The sequence below is a fragment of the Miscanthus floridulus genome, chromosome 16 (assembly GCF_019320115.1).
Source record: "Miscanthus floridulus cultivar M001 chromosome 16, ASM1932011v1, whole genome shotgun sequence".
In the NCBI taxonomy this organism is placed as follows: Eukaryota; Viridiplantae; Streptophyta; class Magnoliopsida; order Poales; family Poaceae; genus Miscanthus; species Miscanthus floridulus.
This window is the reverse complement of record NC_089595.1, coordinates 57,155,544-57,173,602: the sequence shown is the minus strand read 5'-3', so window position 1 is coordinate 57,173,602 and position 18,059 is coordinate 57,155,544. Positions and strand designations below refer to the sequence as shown.

Here is an 18,059-nt window from a genome sequence, read left to right as displayed (position 1 = left end):
TTGTAGAAAAAGGGCATGGAGCTATGCAAAAGTTATTCATAAAAAAAGTAAAAAAAGAGAGTTAAGAAAAAATGGACACAAAAGTGTCCAAGATATTTAAAACAATAGGTACTTAGATGCCCGTCTGAAAAAAAGAGAGATGAATAAGATAGCCCCTGTTCTCTCAAAAAAATATTTCCAAGTTTCAAGAGAGAGATATGTTTTCAAGGAGCATAGTAGAATTAGGTTAACCACCATATATATCCACCATATATCCACACACATGCACATCTTGATTTGATTGTATGACTTAACTCTCTTTGGATCCATTGTTTGACTATATAATATATGCATTGCAAGTATGCTCTAGCTTTCTCTCTATCTATGAACTCCACATAAGCCTTAGTGGTAGGAAGAGAAAAAGGCATAACATCTTTATTGCCTTGGTGAGGATCTACAAATACCACATATATTGAGAGACTTGGGAGTGTCATACAAAGGAATCTCTAAATTTTATTTTAAAAACTTATAAAAACTCTAGAACAAAGGTGGAACAACGAACTTGAGACATAGTGCTTGACTTGATTGTTCTGTCTTTCAATTGCTCAAGACCTAAGTGAAGGCTAAGAAGCCCCATGGTTGAAGGTAATATGGGTAAGTTTGAAAGTCAGATCAGTTTATTCTAATCCGGAGGAGAATTGTTGATTGAACGACTGCGTACTTTTGAGGCGTGAAAACATTGTAGCAACTCCTGATCCATTGCTCAATTTTAACTTTGCTCAGGGACTAACAAAGGGTAAGTGTGGGAGAACTTGTTGACGGTTGTTAATGTCAATCATAAACCATCGACATATCCTGCATATGTACTTAATTTCATCACCAAACATTGAAATAGGGGGTTTAAACTAATGAATTCCATGAGCTTTGCTGATTTCATGACTGCAGGAGGATTTATCCAGAAAATAGCTCTCGAGACCACTATCATACACTCTAAACAAGCAATCGACATTAGAAAGAGATTCGGCTTGCGAAACCTATAAAAAACAACTCAAGATGGAGTCTAGAAGCTCCACCGGACGGTGGGGCCCACTATCACAGAGATAGGCCGGCCGGCCTATGGGTCCCACCGATCAGCGTCTCCTTTCTATGTCGGTTTCCCATCGCCTTTAAGAGTCCATCTCTGCCATTGATTCAGGTCGGTTTATCCAACGGTGATCGAGGAAGTTAACATGGATCAATGACGTGGCGATTCCTTGCCCCCTACCCCACCTCGATTCCTTGCCCCCTACCCCCTCCCTAGAGCCATCCTAAAACCCTAATTCATATTCCCCTCATCAGGATCAGAGCCAGCTATCAAGAGAAGATTAGTCCTCCATAGGATCTAGTCTTATAAATAGAAATAGTGAGATGGAGAGTGAGGGAAGAGTATAAAGGAGGTGCTGGCCTATCAGTGCTCTCTCTACGGATTGTACCTTGGTGGATCCAAGTTCTATCTAAGCTTGCCTCTGGGATTTCTCTAGTAGTCTACTTCAGATTTAAGTAAGCATTTTGTTTATATTGTTCATCAGGTTTGTGACTCTTTTGAGTGATTTATTCTCTACATAGGGGGTGATGAGGACATCACTCCTTCGGATGTACCCGCTGATCCTCCAACCGTCATGCAAGGTCTAATGACCCGGGCTGCGTCAACTCAATTTAGAGGTGAGCTCGTTCTTAAGCGATCCTTTTTATACTTTTGAGAATAGACTACTACCTAATGATGTTATCTTGCTTAGGAACATTGGAGAGGGTCATGAAGGACTTATAGGATGTGGTGGAGGCGAAGATGACCAGCAGGGACGTCCAATAGCAACCGGAGGCCCAGTCCAACACGATTTTGAGTCTGCCTCGGCCTCCAGGACCAGTCTTCCTTAAACTAGTCACCCAAGACGCATCCGGACTCCGTTTTCAACAATCCATATATGGATGGAAAGCTAATTTGATAAGGAAGCCAATCCAAGTGGTCTCACATCAAAAGCTCTTCAGAATCAACGGAAATCATCGAAACAAGTCAGCGTTCAGAATCTGCTAGGGTGCTGCAACACCGTCTTTTGGTCCGTTGGACCGTGTATCGTGTTTGAGCCCATTAGGGGCACGTCCAGGGGTCTTGCACGCCCCTAGAGTCTTCATAAACAGCCACCTCCCCTCCATTAGGGTTTGGGTTTTGCTTAGATTATTCTATCAAGAACAGTTTCGCCGTTCATCGGTTTGTGAGATCCCAACTTTGAGAGATTAATCATTCATCTGCAATTTGGTTGTGTTCTTTCTTGTTCTTGCTTGTGTTCTTGATTGTGCAGGTAGGGATTAGCCTTCTTGGCGAGGTCAACCTGGTTTGAGACTCGGTTGATAACCAGAGGAGCTGTGGTGCTAAGATTGCAGGGTTCGATCTTTCGATCTGAAGTCAGATCGGTGTGTCATTCTCCGCCACAACGATAGTTACCACCACCTGACGGAAGATCGGGATCCCCGTTCCATTAAGTGGTAATCAGAGCTAAGGTATACCATCAGGTTCACATTTATTCCCTAGTTTGAGTGTTTTGCATTCGTCCCATAGTCCAGTGCCATACTCGTTTTTCCTGTCCTAGAACCTTCCGCGCCATAGCCTTTGCATATTTCAGTTTCAGAGTCTGTCGTGTTGAGTTTGTGTCCTAGTCAAGGTCTTATTGCTAGTTAGGTCGTATTAGAGTCTAGTTCGTGTGTTTTCTCCCATCGTTTCCATCAAATCTTTGTTGCAGTGACCAGTTTTGTGCACATTGTTCCCGTTTTGTCCTCTAATTCGGAGCCAATTCTTAAAACTGGTCTAGTTTTCGCATACGAACTCCGATTTTGACGTTCCATATATCAAAATCGATCAGAAAAAAATTCGGATCCATCCATCCCCGCTTTGTCAGGGTCAGAGATTTTTATTTTGGTCAAAAAGTGGTCACAAGATCCTCTTTTCATGGTGTCGACGAAATATGGTCGGCAGTCTACCTAGGGGTATGCCCAAGATAGTAGATTATCGGCAGACAGATGCGCAAGCAACAAACAAGATGGTTACGCAAGATAGACACAAGGTTTTATCCAGGTTCGGCCACCGTAAAGGCGTAATACCTACGTCCTGCGTCGATTGTATTGCTGTATGTCAATGAGAGATGTTTTTAGAGGGGTCCCCTGCCCGCCTTATATAGTCCGAGGGTAGGGTTACAGATCTGGAAACTAATCCTAGTTAGCTACAACTGCCATAGGTGGCTAGATAAGGATTCCTATTCTAACCAATCAGGATCTTGCTTGATCTCCAAATCTACCTTGATTCCTTGCGTGGGATTCCAAACAGGTTGGCCGGGCCGTGCATCGTCTTCCAGTGGGCCGGACCCCCTGATCCGGGCTGGCCCAAGCCTAGCTGTAAGGGTATAGGGGTTAATACCCCCACAGCTAGTCCCCGAGCACCATGTATTATGCTGCGACACGCCATTCGATCTCCTTCGACTAATGCGATCCGTCTTCATGTCATCTCCAACTGATTGAAACATTGACCAATCGAATGTGCCAGCATTTTGGTTAGAACAGAGAGTAGTAGACCACGATTATAGCCAAAGATTCCGGTTGTCCGAAGAATGCATGGTGCTCTAAAGAAAAAAGAAAAAGATTTCTTTCCTAATCAAGTGTGCCCACTTGTATTTCTAAAAAGAAATGTAAGTGACCCTTGGACAATACTAATCCTGGCAATCAGTCAAAGCGTAGGGATCAAAAAACAAGCACATTCACCGTAAGGTGAAGTGTGCCCACTTAGTCCCCGAGCCTGGTAGTAGGTGACATAGGCACGTGGTGCTAGGGTCTAAAAGAATTCCCAGTTAAGTTGAGAATCCAACCGTCGTACAGGCAATACGAGATGCACCGGCAGGTGCATCGTACCGATGTAGTCCCCGAGCTTACTGGAAGGTGAAGTAAAAGCCTTGTAGCAAGGTCTAAATAAATGCCTCTCGACTGTATGTGAGTATAAATCACATGTAACCGAGGAGAGCGGTCTCCGAGTAGTGATCAGAACAGTCCCCGAGCACGGTAGTGGTCAGAGCAGTCCCCGAGCATGGTAGTGGTCTGAAAAGTCCTCTAGCATGGTAGTGGTCTAGACAGTCCCCGAGCATGGTAGTGGTCTGGATAGTCCCCGAGCACGATAGTGGTCTGGGCAGTCCTCTAGCACGAGAGGTGCGGCAAAGAACCAAATGCCACTTGTACCAGTATTTGGTGTATTTATTTATCTTCTTACTCTATCAAGTCCAATCTGACACGTCTGGTCAAAAAAGTAGACGGGTATAGCACGTCATACTACCCTCTTGTCCTTTCAAGCAAACAATCACTTGGCACCTGTTAGGAGGTGCGCAGCGTGGGCCCTCTCACACTGGTAACGAAGAGGCACATACACTGATAACGAAGAGGCGCATATATTGGCATAGATCTCGAGGTTGTGAAAACAACCGTCCACGGTGCGTGCGCACGCCTCCCAAGAATCTCGGGCAGACGAAATGATGGAACTCTTGGTTAAATGTAGTATAAAATTGGGGCGTTACTTTTTACCGAACCCCATTACCATTCGCCACCACAGCCTTCTTCTTCCTCTTGCCAACCCTAATACCTCCAAAATCATCACCAACCAATCCTCCACCGTATCCTCGTTCATCAGCAAAGCCGGATTCATGGCGAAAAGTGACGCCCAGAAGAAAGCAGGAGTCATGGCGAAGGAGTGGTGGAAGTCGAGAAGCAATGAGCAGACCATCGAAGACCTCGTCCTCATGGGAGTACTCCATAACAAGGAACTCGTAGGATGGCACATGCCAGAGGGCGAGGGGTACCCTGATCCACAACTAGGTGACATTGTGGTTTTCGAAGATTTCTTCAAGCGGGGTTTTGGGGTTCCAGTGCACCCTTTTCTTCAGGGGCTCTGTCTATACTATGAGATTGGGATTTGCAATCTGCATCCCAACTCAATTCTCCTTGTCTCCACCTTCATTCATCTTTGCAAAGCATATGACGGCTTCCAGCCCCATTTCGACTTCTTTCGCCATCTTTTCTATCTGTGGAAGAAAGGAAGCGGCGGCTCGAAGATAGCCAGAGGTGTGTACCTCAACCTCCGTGATGGGATGAAGGCCCAGTACCTACACTGCCCTTGGAACATGTCGCTTGATGACTGGTACAAGAAGTGGTTCTACATCCGTGAAGAGCTGAACACGATCACATTGTGCGACGTGGGGTTTATTCTAGAAAAGAGGACCAGCTGGTCAAAGAAGCCCAAGCACCTGGAACAGATTCCAGAACTAATTGGGATGATCCCATGGAAGAAACTGGACGGTCCTAGCATGGTCAGGAACTTCATCAGCTAAAGGATCCAGCCCTGCCAGAGGAGGGTACATCCCAGCTACGAGTACCAAGGTAGCGTAGATCCAACGAGGATGAGGTAGGAGGCGCTTGATAAGATCAAAGTCAGAGCCAGAATTGGAGAGCTATTCAACTTAGCTGATCCAAATTATGTTAGATTGAGCGCCATCGAGCACGCTTTCAAGCTCGCTCGACCTCCCCCAAAGGTAACTCATGTTGCCTTGTACTTGTAGTCTCATATTGTAGTAGAAACTTACTGTGTGATCGCCTATTTGTTTCCTAGGTTAATGGTCGGGATAGAGCGACAGTGTTTGTGTTGCCACCCCCTGGTGTAGATTGGCCGCAAGTTGCTGACCCGACCACCCAGACTAGCATCGGGGGCAAGGATGTGGACTGGGCTGTGCTCGGAGTTGGAGAGGAGGCAGCGGCCAGAGCTGCTGGTAAGCAGCCAACGACCAGCAAGCATCATCAGGCGATCTTGACTTTATTGGACGATGACACAGAGGATGCAGACATCTTTCAACTCATCCCTCGAAAGAGGAGGAGGCAACTGGAGTTGACGGAGCAAGGTGGCTCCTCCGTGCCGGTGGGACTCACATCGCATACCACTACAGCACCGAGGACAAGCGGCGAAAGGGTCGAGCACCAAGCCCTAGCATCAGCGCTGGTCTTAGAGGGAGACTAGGTGTCACCCGCAGAGCACGTGGAGCAAACATGGCCGAAGAGACGTGCCTTTGCCACATCATTCCGTGTTTCCAACATGTAAGTATTTGTAACTTTGATGTAAGCTTACAATTTATATTGATTACGGTTGCCTTCTGAACTTATCTCGGATATATTAGGTCGGCATCCACCGAAAATCCGGACCAACTAACCGAGAGTGGCGTGGCTCTGCCAGCAATGTCAGAGAAGACTGCCTAGCAGCCGGCTATGGAGGAACCCATAGCAGAAAGTCCACCAGAGCCTCAGCAGACAAGCGGCCAGACAACAGTCCTCGAGCAGGTGGTCGAGGGGAGAGCTGAGCCAAGCATAAGTGCTCTGAGCACCAACCCTATGGAGGGCGACACCTCAGCACCAGGGGTAATGGGTTAGACCAAGGAGCGGCGACCGGAGTCGAGAGCATAGAGCACGCTTATCGATGCTGCAGCCCATGGGAAGGCCATAGTTATCGCAGAAGCTGCCAACTCTAGACCAGCACCGGTACCTGAAGAAGAGGCCGAATAGAACGAAGTAGAAGAGGTCCTAGGCCATCCACAGGATAGGCGACAACATGTATATGTGTCGCACTGGCAAAACGACCAATGGGTTGTTCATGAGGAAATCCCAGAGGTCGAAGAGACCAAGAAGGTTGAACAAGCGGCGAAACAACTAGTGACGGAGGTCCAGGTATGTTTTGCTTCATCACCTGATCTTGCTGTGTAGTCAAACTTTCTTACTTAGTTTTTTGCACATAGGACTTAATGAAGACCGCAAGGTACCATAAGAAATGCTTCGACCAGATCGAGGGGATCACTATAAGCAACAAAGAGCTGATGACGGAAGTGGAATGTTTGCGTCACCAACTTGAAGCCACCAACCGTGAGAGGATGGAACAAGAGTCCTAGAATTAGAACCTGGTCATCCTGCTCAGTAACAAAGAGCAGGAAAGAACAAGTAAGTAGTCACTTTATCACATCGAGTGCATGACAAGTGTTGTTGCGTTGTTGGTAGTAACAGCTGTAGTGCAGACTTAGAAGCTAAAGTGGTCCATCTCCGAGAGGAGAACAATCATGCGGTCGTGGAGTGTGATCGCCTAAAGGAGGACAACAGAAAACTGGTGCACGACCAGTCGCAGCTCCAAGATCACACGACCAAGATGAAAGAGGAACTGAAAAGTAAGGTTTCCAAGCCCCTTTGCTCACTTTTGTTGCCCGCTTTATCTTGTCGTGATATGATGGTTTAATTGCTTGTGTGGTTTGTAGTTTTAAAAGTCAATGCCAAGAAGCATCTGGAAGCCGTGATGAAAGATCGTGACGGCTGGAAGGCACGGTGCCAAGAGATCACCGAGGATCGGAACACATGGAAAGACCAGTGCCAAGAGGTGGCAACGGGCATTTTGCCAGTCCTCAACCTTATCGACCCAGCGCTTACAGAGGAAGTGCCAAGGACGCCGCGGCTCGGACTGGTCGATAGGTGCCGAAAGGCATGGGGATGGTTCCAAGAGTTCGTGAAGGAGGCGGGTGAGTACATAGGTGCACATGTGCTAAGCATGGTACGTGCTCACTACCCCTTGATCAATCTCAAGCGCCTGGAGGCTGGATACCTGAAGGAGGTAGATCCAGACAAGGCTAAGGAGCTTTGGATGACCTAGCTAGACTTGTCTTCAAAGATAATTGGCGACATTAACCTGTGTGGAGGCGGGACAGCACCTGTACATGGTACGCCATCAACAAGTTAGCTGGAAACGCCATCAGTTTTGAGCCAACCGGCGAAGCCTGCGGTCTCGACCAGCCAGGCATCGGCGGGGCCATCCTCTTCAGCTCAACCAGTACAAGAGTCCCTGAGACTCGAGCAGGATGTCGGGAGCAGCGAGCAGCAGGTGCCACATGCCCCGACCAGCCAACAGGATATGCTAGAGTGTAGAAGAAGATGTAGTTGTGTTATTGTAAACTTGTACCTTTTCAAGCAAGCTTGTAATAACGTAACTGTATATAATCATAAGCTTGTTTATTTTGTATAAAACATATTTAAGCTTGGAACTCGTGTTGGTGTAACTAAGTGAGAACATGTTAGCGTTTTGATTAGTTGTACCAGTTTAGTCGACACGTCATCCTAAAAGGTTTGTACGACCCTGGTTTGCCATGTGGTCGGAGTGTGAGGTGCGTAGCCTATGCACACATAGACGCAGACAAGTCAAATCAGAGGAGACCTGCCAATCACCCGTAGCGTAGAGAGCAGATCCCATGCACGCATTGGGAAGAACTGGAGACAGGGCCTACTCCAAAAACTCGAGAAGGAATGGTGGTCGGTTTTGACTGGTTGAGTTAGGATAACAATAGACTTCAAAGTGACACATTAGAGTGGTCGGAGAAATCATAACAGCTTTATTGAATTAAATCGAAAGTACAAGAGGAGTACATATCTTAGTAGTTAAGCATAGAAACACCTAAGCTTGTCGATGTGCCATGAATTGGGTATGTCCGTACCGTCTAGGTGAGCTAACCTGTAAGACGTTGGTCGTGTAACTTCCTTGATCATGAAGGGCCCTTCCCATGGAGTTGTGAGTTTGTGGATACCAGCCTGATTCGTCTTCCACTTCAGGACCAGGTCCCCAACCACAAAGAACCACTCCTTAATGTTCTTGTTGTAGTACCTGCGCAAAACAACAAGGTATTTGGCTATACGTATGCAAGAATCTAGCCGCTTCTCTTCTACACTATTCACTTCAAGCTCCCATGCTTCATTGGCCTTGTCTTCGTCGAAGTTCTCTACCCGTGCTGATCTAAAGGCTATATCTGCTAGGAGCACTGCCTTAGCGCCATAAACCATAAAGTATGGTGATACACCGGTATTGCGACTAGGCTGGGTTCTGAGGCCCCAGACCACGGCTGGTAACTCTTTAAGCCATCTTCCGGGAGCCTTGTCATTTTCTCTGTACATCCTCTTCTTCAGTGCATCTAAGATCATACCGTTTGCCTGCTGGACCTATCCATTAGCTCTAGGGTGCGCCACCGAGACATATTTTACTACTATGCTCCTTTCATCGCAGAAGTCCCAAAAAGCATTCCCGGTGAACTGAGTACCCAGATCAGTGATGATGCTGTTGGGTATGCCGAAGCGGTGGATGACCTGGTCGATGAACGTGATAGCCTTTTTCGAAGATGCCTATACCAGAGGCATGTACTCTATCCACTTAGAAAATTTGTCAATCAGCACAAAGACACATGTGAATTTCCCAGGAGCTGGTTTGAAGGGCCCGATCATATCTAGTCCCCAACATGCGAAGGGCCAAGAGGCTGGTATTGTCTGGATCTCGTGTGCTGGTACGTGGATTCTCTTGGCAAAGAACTGACAACCCTCACAATGGCGGACTAGCTTCTCTGCATCGGCATAGCTGACGGCCAATAGAACCCTGCTCGAAAAGCCTTGCCAACCAGCATTCTCGAGGCCGCGTGGTTGCCATAGGAGCCAGAGAGGATTTGGTCTAGGAGATGTTTGCCATCCTCCTGGGTTATACACTTCATCAAGATTTCCTCCTTTGCGTTCTTGCGCCATAATTTGCCAGCGATGCATCAGGCATTCATTTTCTATCCGATCAGTGTAACCACTGCCATCTGTCAGGTACTTGATGAAAGGTACTCTCTAGTCGGGCTCATTGGTGGTCGGAGGTGGCTCAGTGGTGCTTGACGCCAGAACCGTAGCCACCAATTGCTGGTTTGGAAGCTTGTCGACCATGGGGTCTTCCTCTTCGATGGAGGGCGTGAGCAGGTCTTGAATGAATACACCATGTGGGACTTTGGCTCGGGATGATCCTAACTTTGACAGCGCATCTGCTGCTTGATTTTTGTCTCAGACCACATGTGCGTACTCGATGTCGTAGAACTTGCCTTCTAGCTTTCTGATCGATTTACAGTATGCATCCATCTTTTCGTTGGTCGTGTCCCAGTCCTTGTTGAGTTGGTTGATGACCAGAGCCAAGTCTCCATAAACATAGAGACGTTTGACACCGAGCTCGACCGCAATGCACAAACCGTGTAGGCATGCTTTGTACTCGGCGACATTATTCGATGCTGGGAAATAAATCCTGAGGACGTACCAGAGCTGCTCCTTGGATGGTGACATGAAAAGGACTCCTGCTCCTGCACCGTCGATGTTGAGAGAGCCATCGAAGTACATCTTCCAATACTCATCGGGCCCCTGAGAGGCAGGTGTGCTTAAGTCTATCCACTCGACGATGAAATCGACGAGTGCCTGAGACTTGATTGTAGTACGACATGCAAATTCCAAGGAGAAAGGGCATAGCTCCATTGCCCATTTGATGATGTGCCCGTTCGCATCCTTGTTGTGAATGATGTCGCCCAGAGGGTACTTGGTCATGACCACCACATGATATCCGTCGAAGGAATGTTTCAACTTTCGGGATGTTATCAGTATGGCGTAGATCAGTTTCTGAATCTATGGGTACCTGGTCTTGGATTCATTGAGTACCTCACTGATGAAATAGATTGGTCATTGTACCTTGTAGGCATGGCTAGGCTCATCGCGCTCGACCACCATGGTAGTGGAGACCATCCGATTAGTTGCTGCAATGTAAAGTAGGAGAGTTTCATCTTCTCTGGGAGCAGTGAGGACCGGAGGTGATGTAAGGTATTGTTTTAGCTGTGTGAAGGCAGTGTCTGCTTCCTCTGACCACTCAAACTTGGATGCTTTGAGCAGCTTGAAAAATGGTAGTCCTTTCTCTCCTAATCTTGATATGAAACGACTGAGAGCAGCCATGCATCCGGTAAGCTTCTGGACATCCTTCACCTTTTTGGGTGGCTTCATGTCTAAGACTTCTTTGACTTTCTTCGGGTTAGGGCATATGCCGTCGTGACTAACGACGTTGCCAAGCAGTATACCAGAAGGAACCCCAAAGATGCACTTCTTTGGGTTTAACTTCCATTGGAATGTATTAAGGGCTGCAAAGGTGCGTGCCAGGTCATCAACAAGGGTATGTGCTTCCTTGGTCTTGACAACTACATCATCAACATAAGCCTCGACGAGGTCATCTTTTATCTCATCTTTGAGGTAGGCCTGTATGGTGTGTTGATAGGTAGCCCTGGCGTTCTTGAGCCCGAACGACATGGTCGTGTAGCAGTAGGCACCGAAAGGCGTGATGAAAGATGTCTTGATCTGGTCATCCTTTTTGAGAGCGATCTGGTGATAACTAGAGTAGCAATCGAGAAAGGAAAGCAGCTCACAACCGGCGGTTGAATCTATGACCTCATCTATGCGAGGTAAGCTAAAGGGGTCCTTAGGGCAGTGTTTGTTGAGATCAGTGTAATCAACGCACATTCTCCATTCATTATTCTTTTTGTGTACAAGAACCGGGTTGGCTAACCACTCTGGATGATACACTTCTTTGATAAATTCAGCTGCCAAAAGCTATGTAACTTCTACCCTAATCGCCTCCTTCTTGTCGCGAGCGAACCGTCATAGCTTCTGCTTGATAGGTTTGGCCTTGCCGTTGACATTCAAGGAGTGCTCGATCAAATTCTGAGGTACACCGGGCATGTCAGCAGGTTTCCATGCGAACACATCCACGTTGCTCCTCAAGAACCTGATGAGCGCGTCTTCCTATTTGGGATCCAGGTTGGCCCCAATAAGGGCCATTTTGCTGGGATCATTGTCGACCAGCTGGATCACATTATGCTCCTTGGACTTGATGTTCTTGCATGGAGCCTCGAGCTTTGGGATCTCCAGGTGGTCGGCTAAGGTCTTCTTAGCGTCGAGCATGGTTTCAGCCATGCGAATAGAGAGGTCGTGAGCCTCTGCTATTTTGAAGCTATCGTCCTCACAGGTATACGCTGCGTATACGTTGCCCCTGAGAGTTCGAACCCCTTTCTCAGTAGGCATCTTGAGCACCAAATACCTATAATGAGGTATGGCCATGAACTTGGTGAGCGACGGTCGACCAAGGATAGCATGGTAGGTGCCATCGAAGTCAGCGACCACGAAGTTGATGTAGTCGGTGCGAAAGTGGTCCGGGGTCCCAAATTGCACGGATAGCGTGATTTGCCCAAGAGGTGTAGAGCTCTGTCTGGGGAGAACACCCTAGAACTGTGCCTCGTATGGTTTGAGATCCGCCTGGGTTATCTTTAGGGCTGGCAGACTATTCTTGAACAGTATATCGATGGAACTGCCGCCATCAATCAGCACTCTGTCGAACTGAACCTTGTTGATACAAGGGTCGAGGACCAGGGGAAAACGCCCTGGCTCAGGTATTGCCACCCATTGGTCCTTCCTGTGGAAGGAGATCTCATGGTGAGACCAAAGAGGGAGCCGCGGATCAGCGATGAGGTTGTCGGTGTTGGCCATGTTCAAGTAGGCGTGGGCGAGCAGCTTGCGTTCTCGTTTGGTCTTGATGGACACTTTGCCTCCAATGATGGTGTGGACATGATCGGTTGGCTTGACATACTTATGATGGGGATCTGTGTCTTCATCATCGTTGTCTTCGTTGCGCTGTTCCCCTGCATCATTAGGCCAGTCGAACGTATCCGGAGCCTATTGACGCGTGTAGATAGACTTGAGAACGCGACAATTCTCCATGGTATGGTTTGACTTGGGGTGGAGCTGGCAGGGTCCTTTCAATGCTTTGGCGTAGTCTTCTTCGTAGTTGCGACGTCTGCCACCTTTCTTAACGGTGTTGACCTCACCGTCGTCTTCCCGAGCACGCTTGCCCCTGTAATCATCACGGTGATTACGCCGCTGATTACGCTGGTCGCGGTGGTCGTGGGGGTCATTGCGGCGATCAAAATTGTCGTTCCGACCACGATTGCCGCAGTGTGGGGGGTGGTCGGAGCGTGGAAACTTTGCTGCTTCCTCGATGATTATCTTTTAGCATCGTCGGCATCCGCATATTTCTTGGCAGTGGCTAGGAGCGCTGTGACTGATTCAGGTCTCTTACAAAGGAGCTTGTCCCATAGGGCATCATGAAAGCGGAGACCAGTGATGAAAGCTGTCGGGGACCTAATACCAGGGTACCCCAGAAGGTGGAACCAATAACCACTGAACGTTAAAAACTTCTGGACGCATAAGGGCACCATTACGTCCCTTGTTCGAATGACAGGAGTTTGGTCCCGCCTCGCCCGATGCCTTTTGAGATAGCTCTGCCTCGCCCGAGGGCTCAGAGCTAGTCTCCGTCTCGCCCGACGCCTTTGGGGCGGGCTCGGTCTCGCCTAGGGGCCGAGGGATAGACTCCGCCTCGCCCAACGCCTTTAAAGATAGCTCTGCCTCGCCCAAGGGCTCAGGGCTAGTCTTCGTCTCACCTAATGCCTTTTGGGCAGGTTTGGTCTTGCCCGAGGGCTAAGGGATAGATTCCGCCTCGCTCGACCCCGAAGGGGCAGGGTCGGTCTCGCCCAAGAGATAGGGATTGGCCTCCGTTTCGCCCGACGGTAAGGAACGAGCCTCGCCCTGCTCGATATCTAATACTGGTTTCATCTTACTTGACAACTTCTCCCCATTCCCTCAAGATGATAGGTACAGGGCAAGACAAGACATTTGGGTCAACCATGGCTCCAAGGACCATACCCTGCGCCCTGGCAGGAAAAGTACTGCCAAGGAACGACGGGACAGGTGCTTTAGACCCTTCCGGGCGCCGCAGAGCTCAAAAGGTATTATAGGTGCGTATTCCTCGCCTTGTAGAGTTGTGGGCGCCGCCTTTAGCCCTAGGACACAGAACCTGACGAAGATATACGACAACCGCTATGCTCTAGAAAAGGATTTGCTATCTCCACAAACGACGGATATTCCGTCACCACGCTATAGACCTAAGGGAGCGGCGCCCACTTCCCAACCCCTCAGGTCCACCAAGTCGGAAGACCTTGACCACGGCGTTACCCCAGACCTCGACCCCGCATCCCTCCGACAAAGACTCATAGGAACCAGAAGGCGTGTGGAGCAAGGCTGGGGAGGCTCATAAGTCAAACCACCATGCTACAACCCATACCCTACACGGGGCAGCATTCTGTAACCAACCTGACATTCTATAGAGGCATCGACAGTATTGTAGGCGCTTATCTTCCTTCGCACTCATTAGAATGAAGGACGAGGCCGGATTGACATGAACCACAAGACGTAGAGTACACTTCCTAAAGCCCTCACCGTTGTAATGCCAGCCCCTTCATCTATAAAAGGGGAGGCGCTTCCTCCATCAAAGGGACGGACTTTTGACCGAACAATACAAGACACACACACACAGTCAAGCTGCTACGAAGCTCTTGACCTCCTTTCAACCCTTCCATCAGAGACTTGGGACCAGTCCCTCTCTCAATCGTTTGTACCCCCTACTATGAACCGTTCATGGTGCTAATAACACGAGCAGCAACAAACTGGATGTAGGGACATTTGGCCCGAACCAGTATAAATCTTGTGTCCTTTAGCGCACCATCCGAGCCTAACGTGCATTACTATAAATTTACTTGCCAGTGCTTGTACGAAACACCGACAGTTGGTGCGCCAGGTAGGGGCCTTGCGTGTTCCAAATCAGGCCTCGGATGGCCACCCACGCAATCAGCTGGGCCCTAAGCGCACATGTGTGTTTGGGCGACCTAGACTTTATCGTCACACTAGGAGGAGAACTAGCGCTGACCCTCACGGCTGCACAGTCTCTCCCTTCCATCAACCTCAGCCGTCTGAGGCTTGAGGGCCCGTGGGGCAACTCCCTTGGACCCCAGTTATCCAGGGAGCCCCCACGCAGCATCCCCCTTTTTCCGGAAGGCCCCGTACGAAGCGCCTCGACAGCATTTCTGTTCGGTCTCCACAACACCGTGGCGACCGCTAGCCACCTTCTGGCACTATGCATGGTTCAGCCGCCTATGGACAGCGAGTTCGTGGGGGTAATCAAACATGACCCGGAGACACTCTACGGGCTCCTCGCGGAGGAACCAAAGTCATCCTCCAGCTCTGAATCCAGCAAGGGGAGCCATCACCCTTCCTAGGAATGCTTCATGATGCAAACCCCCGAGGGGCACGTCCAAAGCATCTCCAGAGAGGAGACAACCCCAATAGGCAACCCCAATGCCAGGATCGAGGCAGAGACGGCGGCTCCATCCCACGTAAGGATGGAGCAACTAAGAGCACGAAAGCTAGAGATTGATGACGTCGGAAAATAGCTTGTCCGGGAGTATCGAAACATCGAGGAGGAGATCAAGCATCGTGAAGATGGTGGGCACGCACGTGCCTCAGCCCGTGATGTGTATCAAAGGATCCTCACCGATGATGGGACTCTCCCTCACTTTGCTCGGGCAAGCCAGAACATCGCCGCCACGACGGCCTTGCTTCACGGCCTCCCAAAGGCCACAACATCTGAAGATCGTTGGGCCCATAGGGAGATTCACACGTTGCTTGAGCATGTGGCGGCGCAGTAGGCGGAAAGTTCATTGTCTCAACGATGTGAACCCGACACCAGCCAGCGCACGCCCTTAGTGCATCCCACCAGGGATGCGTCCGTTCACCAAGCACCGCCAGCCGGCAGGCAGCCCTCCGCCGTCCCAGTACATCAACGCCTCGGCCATGGCCGTGACGTACGCAACATCATCGACGCTTAGAAATGCGCCCATGGCGACGATGGAGAAGCAGCACGCCATGGCTACCATCCCCGACGTGGTGGACGCTATGATAGCAGCGAGGACCGAAGCCCGAGCCCCGGCCTGCCAGGTCCTCAGGCCTTCGGTCGGCACATCCTCAACGCCGTGTTCCCCCTAAGGTATCGACCACCTACCAACATCCCTAAATATTCTGGCGAAACAAATCCTGGGTTTGGCCCAAAGACTATCAGCTTGCATGTCAGGCCGATGGTGCGAGTGATGATGATTTCATTATTCGCAATCTCCCGCTGTTCTTGGCTGATTCGGCTCGAGCATGGCTGGAGCACCTACCATCCAATGTCATTCAGAGTTGGGTGGATCTGACGGAGATCTTCGTGGGCAACTTCCAGGGCATGTACAAACGCCCTAGGAACCCATGGGACCTCAAGAACTACCGCCAGAAGGCCGATGAAACCCTCCGCGGGTACATCCGATGCTTCTCTCAGCAGTGCAACGAGCTCCCTAACGTCGCCGACGCCGACGTGATAGGAGCCTTCCTATCCGGGACAACCTGCGAATCCCTGGTCCACAAGCTAGGATGTAGGGGCCCACGTACTACCAAGGAACTCCTGGACATCGCCACCAGTCACGCCTCTGGAGAGGAGGCGGTCGGAGCCATCTTCGATCGCTCCGACAGAAGGATGAGGCGGGACGAGGACGCCGACGAAGGCGCTTCCAACCGTCCCGCCAAAAGGAAAAATAAGAAGCAACGGCACGACAACGACCTCATCCTCCGTCTTGTGCAAAGCAACAAGGACTGCCACAAACTCTCCTCGCCCTGGGAAGGGCCCTACGTCATCATGGAAGTACTTCACCTAGGCGCCTATCGGTTAAAAACCATCAACGGCAAGGTCTTCACCAACGCCTGGAACATTGAGTAGCTACGTCGTTTTTACCCTTAAAATAAGCGTACACTCTTCCTTATCAGTTTTTGTCATTACAAAACCTCGATCCTTAGTGACTTTCGACCCCTGCAAAATCGCAAGGGGCCAGACCTCACTCGGGGGCTGACATGAGTAATACATGTATTACGCTTACACTTGCAAAAAACCTCCTGTGTTATATTTGCAAACATTCGCTAAGTGTTCCATTCTTCTCATAAATAAGTCCTAAGGGCTAAGATTTTGGGAACAAATTATGAATACAACCAGTAGGACTACAGGAGACCCATGCCCCAGCGGCTGCAACCTCTTTGCTCACCAGCTCAAATCAGAATTAGTTCACCCATGTTCCTAGTTTCTTATGACTTAGACCGTGAGAAGGGTCGGAGGACACTAAAACCGTTTCTACAAAAAGAAAGAAAGTTATGAAACTACTTGCCATAGGCAAAAGATGAAGATTTGTTCATTTTTTGCACAAATTCGCCGCTTACAAAGTGATTTCATTACAAAAAGGACTAATATACTTGTAAATTCAGGACTGTTTACTCGGGGGCTTCCCCCACAAAATTATTCAATTACAGTCTCTGCTTAGCTTTACTACAAGTACTGATGCGGTCGCCGCGCCACGCTCTCCATTGGCGATGCCCGGGGCATGTACATGGGCCAGCTCATCTACTACGGTCGTCGCGCCATGCTCTCCATCGGCGACGCCCGGGGCGTGTACACGGGCCAACTCGTCTACTGCAGTCGCCACGCCACGCTCTCCATCGGCGACGCCTGAGGTGTATACATGGGCCAGCTCATCTACTGCGGCCACCGCGCCATGCTCTCCATCGGCGACATCCCGCCGCTCCGCAGGATCCTCGAAGGCACCATCATCTACAACGCCTCCGCCAGGGTGTCCGGGGACAACGCCATCATCGTCAGCCGCAACCCCGACAGCGACGCCTCCGCCGGGGCGTCCGGGGACTACGCCATCATCGCCAGCCACAACCCTGACAATGGCGTCAGGGCAGGAAACCCCTCCCACCAAAGGAGGAGCACAGCGAACGACGGTGAAGTCGACAACGCACGGCGCCCACCAGTGCCCCTTCTCCTTCAGCAGCAGCGACTCCTCAGCAAGGGCGGCATGCATCATCTCATCTACATTGGATGACCTCCGGCTCGACATCACGCTCCAGATTCACGAGCAGATTTGTGAGTTTTCTCTCTCTCTCTCTCTGGCATTACTCTTCCTCACTCAGGAACCGCCGCGACGCACGGATGCATTCGGCAGAAAGAAAGAAAAAGGAGAGATAGCAGCATAGAGGCAGAAGAAGAGGTGGGATGAGAACTCCCCTCCCCCTCCCTATTTAAAGAGGAGCCACTATAGCTAAGGAAAGGCGAAAGGTTGGACGAAAAACCCTCTCCCTTCCCCTCCTTAAATACGGAATCAATGCTGATTGATACCTAAGGGGATGCACCAGAACTGACGGGACGCACC

At 49.7% G+C, this 18,059-nt stretch overlaps 1 protein-coding gene across 1 annotated transcript; it reads left to right on the top strand.

Moving 5' to 3' along the window:
- The first annotated feature begins 17,366 nt into the window (after positions 1-17,366).
- LOC136510715 (large ribosomal subunit protein uL2-like) lies at positions 17,367-17,732 on the top strand. The gene has a single exon (XM_066505073.1). It carries the CDS (start codon positions 17,367-17,369, stop codon positions 17,730-17,732), a length of 366 nt encoding a protein of 121 aa, XP_066361170.1.
- The last annotated feature ends 327 nt before the right edge of the window (positions 17,733-18,059 follow it).

Coding starts and splice junctions, on each gene's coding strand:
- LOC136510715 (XM_066505073.1), top strand. CDS start 17,367: ATGGGCCAGCTCATCTACTGCGGCCACCGCGCCATGCTCTCCATCGGC.